Raw genomic sequence first — 14,446 nt, forward strand, 5'->3', positions numbered from 1 at the left:
CTTTGCATTTCTTTTTTTCCTGCCAAAGTGGAGTATCTTGCATTTGTCACCGTTGACCTTCATTTTGTTAGTTTTGTCCCATCTCTCTAATCTGTCAAGATCATTTTGAATCCTGCTCCTGTCCTCTGGAGTATTGGCTATCCCTCCCAATTTGGTGTCGTCTGCAAACTTGATGATCCTGCTTTCTAGCCCTTCATCTAAGTCGTTAAAGATGTTGAACAGGACCGGGCCCAGGACGGAACCCTGCGGCACTCCGCTCATCACTTCTTTCCAGGATGAAGAGGAAGCATTGGTGAGAATCACCCTCTGGGTTTGTCCATTTAACCAATTACAGATCCACCTCGCCATAGTTTTGCCTAGCCCACATTGGACTAGTTTGTCAGAAGGTCATGGGGGACCTTGTCGAAGGCCTTACTGAAATCCAGGTACGCCACATCCACGGCATTCCCCGCATCTACCCAGCTTGTAACTCTATCGAAAAAAGAGATCAGATTAGTCTGGCATGACTTTTTTTTGATAAATCCATGTTGACTATTAGAGATGACCGCATTTGTTTCGGGAAGTCTGACTTGGCCACGGTGGTACACGCTCTGGTCACATCCCGCCTTGACTACTGCAACGCTCTCTACGTGGGGCTGCCCTTGAAGACGGCCCGGAAGCTTCAGCTAGTCCAGCGCGCGGCAGCCATGTTACTAACAGGAGCGGGACGCAGGGAGCACACAACGCCCTTGTTGTTCCAGCTCCACTGGCTGCCGATCTGCTACCGGGCCCAATTTAAGGTGCTGGTGTTGGCCTACAAAGCCCTAAACGGTTCCGGCCCAAAATACCTTTCTGACCGCATCTCGGCCTATGAGCCCACGAGGGCCTTGAGATCGTCTGGGGAGGCCCTTCTCTCGATCCCGCCTGCCTCACAGGCGCGTCTGGCGGGGACGAGAGAGAGGGCCTTCTCGGTGGTGGCCCCCCGGCTGTGGAACACCCTCCCTGTAGACATCAGACAGGCGCCCTCCCTTATGTCATTCCGCAAGAGCCTAAAGACATGGTTATTTGAGAAGGCGTTTAACTAAGTGCTACAACAATTGGCAATGACGACTGGAACGGAATATGGATTACGAGATTGGTTTATGATTCTACGATGAGACGGCGCGGATGATTTAGTGTAATGGTATTATTGTTGTATTATTGATAGTTATGTTGATATTTCGTGTGTTATTGCTTTATTGTAAACTGTTTTTACATGTTGTACACTGCCGTGAGTTGCCCTAGGGCTGAGAACGGCGGTCAACAAATGCAGCAAATAAATAAATAAATAAATAAGTGTTTGCAGACCACTTCCTTAATAATCTTTTCCAGAATCTTGCCTGGTATCGACGTGACGCTGACCAGACGGCAATTGTTTGGGTCATCCTTTTTTCCCTTCTTGAAGTTTGGGACCACATTGGCCCTCCTCCAATCTGCTGGAACTTCTCCCGTTCTCCAAGAACTCTCAAAGATGGTTGCCAATGGTTCCGAAATGACCAATTACCAATACAGAAATGACCAATAACCAATTACAGATCCACCTCACCATAGTTTTGCCTAGTCCACATTGGACTAGTAACTAGTAAATTTGTAACTTTGTGATTTTTTTATAATTATATATAATTATATTGTTCTCAATTCACTTCTGACACAGTAAATAATGGAGCCTTAAAGACTAATCATTTCAGCACAACTTTTGAACGACTGTACTCTATACAACCATAAGCACACCTCAGCGTCTGGCCCACTTCCGCCTTGCCCGCCCTATTAAAGCCCCTCATTTTCCCGGCATGCCCCTCTCTAGCGAAAAATTTAAATCCGACAACAACAACGGCTTTTAAAGCCCCGCCCACTCCGAAGCGTCCCTTCTCTTCCTTTCAACCACTCCGTTCTCCCTCCTCATCCTAGCAACAGGCGGGCTTTTTTTTCCTATTGGCTCTCCTTCCTTATGTACTTTCGTTTTGATTGGCCAGTCCGCTCCGAAGGGGGCGGGGTTTTGTGGATTGTGGGTTTTTTTTTCCAATCCAGCTTCCTTGTTTCTTTCTCGCTCGGGAGACTGGACGCCATTTTGTGTGTTTGGTGGAAGGCGAAGGAAGGGAGCGGAGGAGGAAGAAGAAAGCGGAGAGAAGCGAGGCGGGTGAGGTGTCTCATAAGGAAAAGAATGGGGCAGGCTGTTCTTTGGGGTGCTGAGGGGAAAGGGGGCTGCTGAAGGGAGGTGCCAGGGAAAGGTTGGCTTAGCTGCGCCGCCATGTTTGGCTGCCCTGTGAGAAGTAGGCCTTACTTTAAGGCAGTCATGGGCCAACTTGGGCCCTCCAGGTGTTTTGAACTTCAACTCCCACAATTCCTAACAGCCTCAGGCCCTTTCCTTTCCCCCCTCAGCCGCTTAAGCGGCTGAGGGGGGAAAGGAAGGGGCCTGAGGCTGTTAGGAATTGTGGGAGTTGAAGTTCAAAACACCTGGAGGGCCCAAGTTGGCCCATGCCTAGAATAAACCCACACGTATGGTAATATGGTACAGCAGGAGGAGAAAGAAGTCTCTGTATCTGTGGAAGCTTTGAGCGATTATGAGAGAAATCCCACGTTTTTCCTGACGTTGAATGAGTAATAATAAGTTCTATTCCTTTCTTTTTTTGAAAAAGGAGAGGTCGCCAAGGCAGTTTAATACACATCTTAAGACGTTGTTGTATATTCCTATAAGAATGGTAATATATATATTATTATTTATTTATTTATATCCCGCTGTTATCTCTCCATATGGAGACCCAAAGTGGCTCACAATCAAAAACATTACAACTGTTTTATCGAAGGCTTTCATGGTTTTTTCAGCCTATATGACCATGTTCTAGAGGCATTCTCTCCTGACGTTTCGCCTGCATCTATGGCAAGCATCCTCAGAGGTTGTGAGGTCTATTGTAGGTTTATTTGGGCTATATGGCCATGTTCTAGAGCAGTGGTTCTCAACCTGGGGTCCCAAGATGTTTTTGGCCTTCAATTCCCAGAAATCCTAACAACTGGTAAACTGGCTAGGATTTCTGGGAGTTGTTGGCCAAAAATATCTGGGGACCCCAGGTTGAGAACCACTGTTCTAGAGGCATTCTCTCCTTACGTTTCGCCTGCATCTATGGCAAGCATCCTCAGATGTTGTGAGGTCTATTGTAGGTTTATTCGGGCTATATGGCCATGTTCTAGAGGCATTCTCTCCTGATGTTTCGCCTGCATCTATGGCAAGCGTCCTCAGAGGTTGTGAGGTCTATTGTAGGTTTTTTTCCAAGCTATATGGCCATGTTCTAGAGCAGGGGTCCACAAACCTTTTAAAAAGAGGGCCAGGTCACAGTTTCTCAAACTATTGCAGGGCCGGATTATAATTTGGAAAAAACATGAATGAATTCCTATGCATACCACATATCTTATTTGTAGTGCAAAAAATCACTGAAAAACAATACAGTAATTAAAATGAAGAACAATTTTAACAAATATAAACTTATTAGTATCTCAATGGGAAGTGTGGGCCTGCTTTTGGCTCATGAGATAGGGTTGTTGTTGTTGTTGTTGTGTGCTTTCAAGTCATTTCAGACTTAGGTTGACCCTGAGCGAGGGCCGGGTAAATGACCTTGGAGGGCTGCATCCGGCCCCCGGGCCTTAGTTTGAGGACCCCTGTTCTAGAGGCACTATCTCCTGACATTTCGCCTGCATCTGTGGCAAGCATCCTCACAAACTGAGGGTGCTTGCCATAGATACAGACGAAACGTCAGGAGAAAATGCCTCTAGAACATGGCCATATAGCCCAAAAAAACCTATGACAACCCAACATTACAACTTATACAAATATCTATCTATATAAATAAAAATGTAATGTTAGTTTGTGGGATTAACATAACTCAAAAAACCACTGGGCAAATTGACACCAAATTTGGACAGAAGACGCCTATCAGGCCAACGAGTGACCATCACTCATAAAAACACTGAAAAACACAACACAAGGGACTTAGAGAACCAAAAAATAAAAATTACATTACAACGCATGCGCAAAACCACATATATACACACACATATGCACATATATATACACACAAAACACATATACACTGACTGGGCCACTGCAACGCGTGGCAGGGGACAGCTAGTACAACAATAAAACTATATCATGATGTATTATTATATGTTATCCGTACTATTATATTTAATATATTAGTATTAAAATATTACAATATTATATTGTATTATTAGTATTATATTGTATTACATTGTATTACATTGTATTATTGTTAATATATGTAAATAATAATGATAATAACTTTATTGGGTTATTGCTGTGATTTTTTTCTGTGCTGTATGGCCATGTTCCAGAACCCTCAGAGGTGCCTGCCACACATGCAGGCGAAATGTCAGGAGAGAATGCTTCTGGAACATTGCCACATAGCCCGGAAAACTCACAACAACCCAGTGATTCTGGCCATGAAAGCCTTCAGCAATACAATAACTTCATTCTTATATCCTGCCTCCATCTCCCCAAAGGGACAAGGGGCTTACAAATAACACGATTAAAAATAACAAAGCTTACAAATAACACAATTAAAAACACATAACAGTAAAATATATTAAAACAGACCAATAAAATGTAAAACATTATAAACCAAACATCAAACAACCAGTAGCCGAGAAAAGTGGGCATGTGCAGATATGAAACTAATAGGGCAGGGCAAGGGCTTGTGCAATTGAAAACTGCAGAGCTGGGGCTCGGAATAAAGTGCTGGAGATCCAACCAAAAGATTAGATCTAGGCAGACTTAATCAGTAGCTAAACCATTATTCAAAGGCACATTGGAATATCCAAGTCTTTCCGAAAGGGGGGCAGGGTGGGAGCTAATCTAATTTCCCTGGGGAGAGAGTTCTAATATAGTATATTGGTGGCCTTTGGTGCAGCCATTTAAACCCCTGAGTTGCTGAACCTGCTGACCAAAAGGTTGGTGGTTCGAATCTGGAGAGTGGAATGAGCTCCTGCAGCTAGCCCCAGCTTTTGCTAACATAGCAGTTCGAAAACATGCGGGTAGGTAATGGTGTTCCATGCAGCCATGCTGGCCACATGACCTTGGAGATGTCTACAGACAATGCCAGCTCTTCAGCTTAGAAATGGAGATGAGCATCACCCCCGAGTCTGACATGAATAGACTTAATGTCAGGGAAAACTTTTACCTTTACTATACATTATTAGCATAGCACAATATTAGCATTATATATTATTATATTGTGCTAAATCACTATACTGCAACATTATTAGTAATGCTGAACCATAGCTGAACAAGCATTAAGAGGTTCGATAATCATTAAAAACTTAATGTATTATTGAACATTAAAAGTTAAAATCAACGTAAAATTGCCCATTCTGCTTTGCAGAGGAAAATCTTCATACCTTTCCTGAATGTCATGAGGGTGGGAGCCGAACTCCAGAAGCGAGTTGTATAACTTAGGAGAATGTACCTTCTCTAGTAGCTTTTAAGTGTGTGTTGGCCAGAGTCTGTGTCAAAATTAGGGTCTCCTTACTATACCTTAGAGGTCTCTCCGGGCTGTTTGAGGGGGACGACGGGGACACAGTATCTCAAGTACACTGGACCAAAGTCGTGCAGGGCTTTATAGGTTAAAACCAGCACCTTGAATTGGTTAGACCACACCTGGAATATTGTGTCCAATTCTGGGCTCCACAATAGAAGAGAGATATTGACAAGCTGGAATGCGTCCAGAGGAGGGCGACTAAAATGATCTGGGGTCTGGAGAACAAGCCCTATGAGGAGCGGCTTAAAGAGCTGGGCATGTTTGGCCTGAAGAAGAGAAGGCTGAGAAGGAGACATGATAGCCATGTATAAATATGTGAGAGGAACTCATAAGGAGGAGGGAGCAAGCTCGTTTACTGCTGCCCTGGAGACTAGGACGCGGAACAATGGCTTCAAACTACAAGAAAGGAGATTCCACCTGAACATTAGGAAGAACTTCCCGACTGTGAGAGCTGTTCAGCAGTGAAACTCTCTGCCCTGGAGTGTGGTGGAGGCTCCTTCTTTGGAAGCTTTCAAACAGAGACTGGATGGCCATCTGTCAGGGGTGCTTTGTATGCAATTTTCCTGCTTCGCTGCAGGGGGTTGGGCTGGCCCATGAGGTCTCTTCCAACTCTATGATTCTATGAATTGGGCCCAGAAACAAATCAGGAGCCAGTGGAGTTGTTTCAACAGGAGTGATGTGCTCCCTGGAATCAGCTCTGGTAAGTAACCTGGCTGTTGTTCTCGGGACAAATAGGAGTTTCCGAATACTTTTCAAAGGCAGTCCCATGTAGAGCGCATTACAGTTGTTATTATCTGTAATAAAACGATAGCAACTATCAGGTGCCGCCAAAGCTGCCATACATAGGGAAAATGTAGCTAAATGTACCTTTATGTACAAAATAACCATGCCAAAATATTACCTACATGTTTTATTCCTGAAAATATTATATATATAATATGGATTTCTTAATTTTTCTGTGTATGCAGCCTTTTGGGACACCCTGAATGTTACAACTAATTGTATGTGTCAATATGGAAAGTATTAGTGTAAAGAAGGTCTCTATCAGGAGCCTCAAAGAAAGGGAGTGTGTCAGAGAGAGAAGGCTGCAACCAAGGCTTTATGCCTCATTTGTTTAGATTTGCAGAAAAGGAGCCTGAATTGCCCTGAAGGCAGTAGACAATGGGGAGACTTAATTTCCAAAATGCCATTTAGGGTGCATTTGGAGTCACTTTGCATTCCCTCTAGTGTAGAGCAAAGATTTAAAGACAGAATGTCATTTTTCCTGGGGTAAATTTTAAAGGCACCAGATCCACCTATGACTAAGAAAAACCCTATGAAATTTATAAGGTTACAGTAAACCAGCAGGCAACTTGGAGGTACAGTAGACTGACAGAGTTTATGGTATGGTAGAATATGAGGTATAGTATTAGTTAGGCCGATTTTTAACACTAACATTCAGGCAACCAGAAATACACATTCTCTGTAAGCCACGTTTCAACTAAGGCATCATGGATTGAGGGTTCTTGTTTGTGTTAATTTGGGGCATGATAGAAAAAGGATCAGGTTTAGAAGCAGGCAGAGATGAATGAAGTATGGAAAGTGGCTGCTTGCATTGTGTGGAAAGAAGTTTCTTTTCTCTCTCTGATTCAGTCCAGGAAATTCCCCTTTGTGATTGTGTTTCAAGAGGGTGACAAAACAATGGGGCAGGGAAGGAATGCAGTGTTGATAAGTAATAGATGACTGAAGATGACACTGTTGTCTTTGGAACCCAGGATCCATTATCACAGGAGAAAATATTTTTTAAAGGCATGTAGGAGAACTGTTCCATTGATGCTATGGTTTGTTTATGGAGTTGTGATGCAAATACAGATTTTGTGAATATATGAGGGGGGCATCTAGCCTTGGAAAGTGAGTAAAAGGAGTTGAAGAGTCTTACCTTTATCTGAAAAATAGATTGATACGGGTCTTCTCTTTCTGTGGGAGTATGTAGTTGAGCACTAGGAAAATATTTATCTGAACTGTGGGAAATTTCTCTTGCTATGCAATCTTGGCTAGGAGTAATATTTGCAAACAAAAGAGTTCAGATTAAGTCTGGTATCCCTATTTTTCAAAAGTTATAATCCTAGATTTTTTTTAAAAAAAAGTTATGTTTGCAGTTTTTAAAAGGAGATACATTTCCATCTCTCCCAAACTATGTTTCTTACTAGAAACTATCTCTTGACTTTTGTTTTCAGACTTCTGCTCTTGAAGCCCGTGTGCCAAGAATCCGATGTTGGGCTCGGTTTCCTGGCAGAAAACAGCAAATCATCCCATGAGAACTACCATTTCTAGCCAAAGGAAGGGGTCCAACAGAAATCAGCATTTGTTCTTTCAGGTCTGGCAGCAGGAAAGAGCGCAGGAGGTGGAGTCTGTTGAGTTTGAAAAGAGAACTGAAAGGTAAAAGGATCAAAATTGTGCTGGAATATGATAAGCACTCTTAAAGTACTGCATCCTGTTTCCTCAAGCTTTCGGAATCCTTCAAATTTTATTGTAGTGAGGGACTGGAGGTCCACTGTACAGTATATTGTGTTCTTGTTGGAAGTAATGGTTTATATATTGTTATATATAAAATTATTGCTATAACTGTAAGTAATGTTTTATATATAGTTATAATGTTTTATTTTGTTTTATACTGATGTTATGCATTTTAATGTGTCACATTTTTAACTGTTGATCGGGCTTGGCCCCATGTAAGCTGGCCCAAGTCCCTTTGGGGGGGGGGGGAGATGGAGGTGGGATACAAAAATAAAATTATTATTATTAAAATCCTTTATTAAGAGTACTTTAATTGTTGTAAATTTTTGTAATAGAATATATTTATTATATAAGGGGAATGCTAGATTTTTATGTAAACTGGAAAAATGATGTACTTGAAACAACCCAAGATTGACAGATAGTGTATAAAAGAAAAGGTTTTGGTGGTTTATTCTGACAGAAAGTCTAGACATGGCCTGATAACTCCAGGAATCTTCTTTTGATTAAAATATGAGCTGTGGCAATTTTGTTGTCAGAAGTGTTTAGTTTGCAAGCCATTCCATTCTGATATGCTTTGAATTAGATCTGTATAGCAATTGGTTACCAGCTGCAGTTTATCAAGCTCCTTTTTACTAAACCTTAAGATCACAAGGACCATTTTGTTTTGTTTTCAGATGGTATGTAATAGGGGTGTGCGATCAATGAAAAAAATGTTTCAAAACTCATTACAAAATTAGGGAGCATCAGCATTTTGTTTCTAAAAGTATTGTTAATGAAAAATTTGTAATTATAACAAGAGTAAAGAAATGTTATTTTTTTTTTGTTAGAATAATTGTGCAAGTGGGGAAATATCAGGGGCCCCTTTCTCCCTCATTTTCACAGATATTGATGTGAAACTTGCTCCAATGGTAGAACACATTCACCCACCAAGTTGGCCCACCAAGTTTCAGAACATTTCACTTATCCATGGATTTTGGAGAAATTTCCAAAGTTTTAACAAATAACTTTAAAAAAAAATAAAATGACAAGACTTATCTCCTTGAATTTTTCTGTTACAAAAAAAGCTAACAGAGGATCATTTTCCCCCTCCAACTTTCAGAAATATTCATATGTCTACTGATTTTAGGGGATTTTTTTAAAGTTTTGAAAAAAAACCTTTAAAAGCCATAACAGCCATCTCATTGAATGTCTTTCATACTAACCCATAGAACTTACATTTAGGGATTTCTTCCCAGCCCAGCAATTTAGTTATTGGAAGTATCAGTCAATCATCTTTGCAGATTCAACAATTTATTGGAACTGGCTACCTGCCGCTATGGAGGGACAAATCTATCTCCTATTCTGATTTGGGCTTTCTGATGCTGAGCAGAATTCTGGGAAATGTAGTTTAGAACAGGGCCTTTTGAATTCTCTGGCATAATGATCCTCCCCTGCCAAATGACATTTCCCAGAATTCTGTGCTCTGTCTCTTTCCCAGCTGACTCAACTTGTCCCGCCCTGCTGCTTTCATTTCCTCATGGTGAGAGGCAGCCTCTTAAAGAGGAATGGCAGCCTTTCTCGCTTTGCTTTGCTTCCTTGTGTAAAACATTGGGAGGCTTCCAAGATTTATAAAATGCAAACAAAAAAGCATTGAGTAAGTTTTGGTTCTTAAATTTTTGGCGCAGGCCATTCCTGCGCATCGGATATCATGACATAAGTACAAATTTAACAAATGTGATTTGACTAATGAAAAAAATGCACATCTCTAGTATGTATGCGTTATAATTTAATCTCTTCTAGAAAAAATTCTGCTTATTATACTCAGAGCTTCAGGTAATTCTTTCATTTTCCTTGGCATTGACCTCTGTGCTCTTCCTTTCTCCCCTCGGTAGGTGACACTTAAGTTGGAGATGGGCGGTGGAGAAAGGTTCAACATTCCATCTAGCCAGCCCAGAAATGCTACCAAGAGCCATCAACAACTGAACAACAGGAAAAAAAGCAAAGATCAAAATTCCCAGATGAAGAAGATCCACAAAAAGGAGAGGGGACATGGGTGCACTCCATCCTCTGCGGCATGGCAGGCCATGCAAAATGGGGGAAAGAACACAATACATTTCCCAACCAACCAGACTTGGAATCCAGCTTTATCCCACTCATTCTTCATACCTCAAAGCAATCAGAACTACGCTGGAGCGAAATTCAGTGAGCCACCGTCTCCAAGTGTTCTCCCCAAGCCGCCAAGCCACTGGGTATCTGTTTCACTTAATCCCGCTGACAAAGAAATCATGACTTTTCAACTTAAGACCTTGCTTAAAGTTCAAGCTTGAGGTACCACATTAACTGTACATTGGGAAAAATGGCACACTTAGTTTTGTATTGCACAGAATGTATCCAGTGGTAGTTTCCAAAATCAATACAGAGACACATCTAATAGAAATAGGTTAACTGTTAGTAGGTGGTTGAATTATGGATGGGAAGAGCACTTCCCATTGACTCTTTGGTCAGTGTATGTGTGTGTGTGTGTGCTCATTCAGCATACTTTCCAGTTTTCTTTGCTACTGCTGCACTGTCGCAAATGAGTAGCTAGTCAGAACGTGTCAGGCCATGATCTTCGGTCTTTTTAACCATTTAATTTCAATTGCTTTTTGTTTTCAGATTGCTTCATTGTGCATGCCTTTTTCAGACTTGAAATCAGTGCCAGCCAACCAAATTTCCAGCCATTGCAGTGCAATACAGTTGCAAAATTGGTTTAATTTGCCCACATACTGTGAAATAGTGTAGGCATTTAATGTCAAATTAGTATCTTTTTTTCTTAGAACATTTAGGTTTTTTGAAAGTATGACATCTAAAATTGTTAGAGTATGCTGTCTAGATTGTAATGTGCGTGTCTTAGTTTACTAAACAGTGGGTCCTCCAGATCCATGATTTCCAGCAGATCATCATGCTCCATATTAGTAAGTGATGGCGCATTGCTGCCATTTAATAATATTGGGTATGATCATCCGCATTTTTGATTTCTGGGACAGGTCCTGGAACGGAACCCTTGCAGATAAGGCAGGCACATTGTAACCCATGATCTCCTCACTTGGAATGGCTGTTTGGGCAGGCATCTATCTACCCAAAACCCTGTGACCAAAATGTAGAATACTTACATTAGGAAATTTCAGTCTGTATAACATTTCTTGAATAAGAATAGAAACCTGGGCATGCAGTTGATCTCTAAGTTGGTTTTTTTAAAGCACATGCCTAGATATGTATTATATTGAACACAAGCAACTTTTATGTGTGCCAATTTGAATAACTTTTCTATTGCCAGGTGACTGCCAAAAGCATCTTGAGTGTTTTACTTCACAGAGAATTTCACAGAAGTGTGTTTGAAACACATTTTGTGTTCTGTATCATCTGCTGAAGTGTTGAGGCCAGTCAAATTGAAGAACATGTAATATAAGCCTGTGTAGCAAAGGTGAAATCATCTTTTAGATATGGAAGAAAGAGCCATGTAAATACATGTAAAACTTGTAGCATATGTAAATATATGCTGGGCTTTCCTGCCAAAATAAAGTATTTTTAGTACAAAATTGCTGAATGTAAAAAGACCATGCTTAAGTGCATGGCATGATGGTTTTAAAAAAAATAATTTTGTAAAAAAAAAAAAAAAAAAAGCAAAAACTGAAAGCACATGTTTGTGCCATTGCACTTCAAGTACCAGCAAAAGTATATGCCCATTTATAACAGCTGATAAGATGGGGTTTAAAGTCAACTGGGTACTGGAAAAGATGTTGTTTTAAAAAGGTAAAACAAAAATAATTTTTTGAAATTTTAAAGGTGCATTACTCTGCTTACTTAACAGGAGCAGAACTCTGGAGCTGAACAGTATCCTTAGGTTTCAGTCAGTACCCTTTATTTGAACACAGGGTTTTTTTGGATTAAAGTAAAACTAATGTTTAGACTGTAGCCAGTACATCGATTGCTCTTATTTTATTGTAACGTGAATAAAGGCAAATGAGTATTAAGAAACTTCAGTGCCCTGGATGCTAAGATTCCATCTTGTTTTTGTGAAGGCCCGAGACTCCTGTTGGATTTTATTATTTAGGTTTGAAGTATGAATTTTATCTTTGCACTTTTCTTGGCAGTTTCAAATGAGGTCACTTGATTGCCTTGTAGAAACTGTTTCTCAGTTTGGTTGTCTTCTAAACTTTAGTGACACCCAACTTTAAAACATGGTGACATCTGAAATGTTTACAGTGCCTAAGTATATCAGTGGCCTGAAGACCCTAAAACTCTTCACAGTGAATTAGCAAATGGCAGTACTAAAGGTAATTTCCAAGGGTAGTCCATCTCAGGCATCATATCTTAGCTACATATATATTTGTTTTTTGCAGACCAAATTTTAAAAAGCATTAACCAAGAAACCAAATAAATTGGATATTTTGCTCAAAATTATTTTGTCCTATATCCCAGAGTTTTTCCTGATATTTTAAAATTGCTATATCCCAGATATAATTTCGATGTTCTAAATTTTGTATGTTTAATGTACTGCTCAAATATGAATTAGAAACAAAATTTAAATAAAAATCCCTAACCTTTTCTCCCCCTATAATGTGTTGATGTCTTATTTAATATATGGTGTACATCTTCTGTGCGTACATGTATTCTAGCAGAGAATTTAACAGTGGAATTAACCCGAATCAGTTTAAATTGGGATTATATTTTGTTATGTGATATAATCAAATGTATTGGAGAATTTGGAGGATTATGGCAGCATTGATCTGTTTTCGCTGGCATAGAGGGGGGAAACAGTTCTTATGGGCCCATATACATATATTTTCATTATGCCTGAGGCTTAGGCCAGTGTAAACAAGATGCTACCAAGTAACTTCAGTATGAAATACAATGGAACATGCACTTTTCACTCCAGTTAGGCTCTTTTTATTGTGGTGTTCATGCTCGTCAGTGGAGCATTTCTACAGTTTTTAGTTGAACTACTTACAAAATGTTAGCTTCTTAAACATTGCCCCTTTCCCAATGCATGCAGATCTTTGAATTCAAGACTCTCACATTGATAGGACCCAAAGTCAGGGAGTCCCTGAGTTACAAACATCCAACTTCCACATTACTCAACAGGGGTGAGACGACAGGAAGTGAGAGAAATCTACCCCTTGGAAGGGAAATTTATCCCTGGAAGAGCTGTTATCATGGGGAAAGGTCTCAACTGAAGCTTTCTCACTAATCCTTGTTTCCACAAGCCATATTTTTCAAAATCCAATGACCGCAGGGACAAAAATTAAGGTAAGATCTTCTGAACAGGCCCAGACAGCAAAACAAACACCATTGGTGTTAAAGCCCTGCCCTATTTTATCCAAAGGCATATACAGTCACTTAAAAATGTACCTGTTCCGACTTGCATACAAATTCAATTTAAGAAACCTACAGATCCTATTTTGTTTGTAACTTGGGTACTGCCTGTATGTATGACAGCTTTTTCACCATTTTAAGACCAGGTGGTCAAAAAAATGCTCTGAAACCTCGTCGAATTGGACCTGGAGAAACTGGCCACCATTTGTCCCTCCTGGGAGATCACTTCAGTTTGCCAGTGTGAAGGAAAAGGTGGCATCGTGCACACTTAATTTCCACGAAGAGTATTGTATAGAAACTGGGATTACATTCAGAAGAAGATATTAATAGTAGAGAAACTACAAGAAAATGCAATGACTACTAATAAAATTTAAGAAATAATGTTCAAAACTAAAGTTGTGGCTGTTAAGAAACTAGAAAAAGTCAGGGGAAATTATTTCAAACGTGGCATCTACAGATCACGAACTGCTGAACAACAAATAAATGGGTGTGAAAGGAAATAAAACCTAAAAATCTCACTTGGAAGCCAAAACCCAAATTTCCTCCAAATACATGCCTCCAGGTATACTGGTGATTATCCTTTCAGGGTTTAGTGTTCACAAAGTGGATCTGATTTAACACAGTACACAGTCTTGTTAACTGAGGGATCTCCTAAAGCAGTCAAGCTGAACAGTATAGGACGTTTCTTTCCATCATGGATGAGAGAACCAATATTTATCCTTCAGATGAAAGGCCTTGTTTGGTACAGCTGCCAATCCTTTTCGTGATGCCTTTATTTTAATGAGGAAAAATTCCAAACCGGACTCATAAGCAGCTTAGAGCTGTAAATATACATATCAGCACGATCATCTTGTAAATTGTTGTGGGGAAGGTGGTTGCAAATATTCAAATATTGAGATAATGGAAGGCCACACACTGCACCATACTGGTTTGGTTATGCTCTTGAAATACTAAATTCTACACTAATTGGGTATTATCAGCAGAATTATGTAAAGCATGTACATTTGTTTATCTTGCCCTCATATTTCAGCTCTGGTGGCACACAGCTCTTG

The 14,446-nt window shown here is 40.3% G+C and overlaps 1 protein-coding gene across 2 annotated transcripts; it reads left to right on the plus strand.

Annotated features, from left to right (window-relative positions):
* Positions 1 to 2,044: 2,044 nt before the first annotated feature.
* On the plus strand, positions 2,045 to 12,639 carry PNRC2 (proline rich nuclear receptor coactivator 2). 2 transcript variants are annotated; one of them, XM_067460576.1, is made up of 3 exons: positions 2,045 to 2,155; positions 7,781 to 7,982; positions 9,932 to 12,639. In XM_067460576.1, exon 3 carries the CDS (start codon positions 9,950 to 9,952, stop codon positions 10,364 to 10,366), a length of 417 nt encoding a protein of 138 aa, XP_067316677.1. In that variant the 5' UTR covers positions 2,045 to 2,155; positions 7,781 to 7,982; positions 9,932 to 9,949; the 3' UTR covers positions 10,367 to 12,639. The 2 variants fall into 2 exon arrangements, with proteins under 2 accessions (XP_067316677.1, XP_067316678.1); XM_067460577.1 differs by lacking the exon at positions 2,045 to 2,155 and adding an exon at positions 4,346 to 6,264.
* The last annotated feature ends 1,807 nt before the right edge of the window (positions 12,640 to 14,446 follow it).

The sequence above is a fragment of the Anolis sagrei genome, chromosome X (genome assembly GCF_037176765.1).
Source record: "Anolis sagrei isolate rAnoSag1 chromosome X, rAnoSag1.mat, whole genome shotgun sequence".
NCBI lineage: Eukaryota > Metazoa > Chordata > Lepidosauria > Squamata > Dactyloidae > Anolis > Anolis sagrei.

Excerpts from the sequence above, each read along its gene's own strand:
- PNRC2 (XM_067460576.1), top strand. The coding sequence starts at position 9,950 with ATGGGCGGTGGAGAAAGGTTCAACATTCCATCTAGCCAGCCCAGAAAT.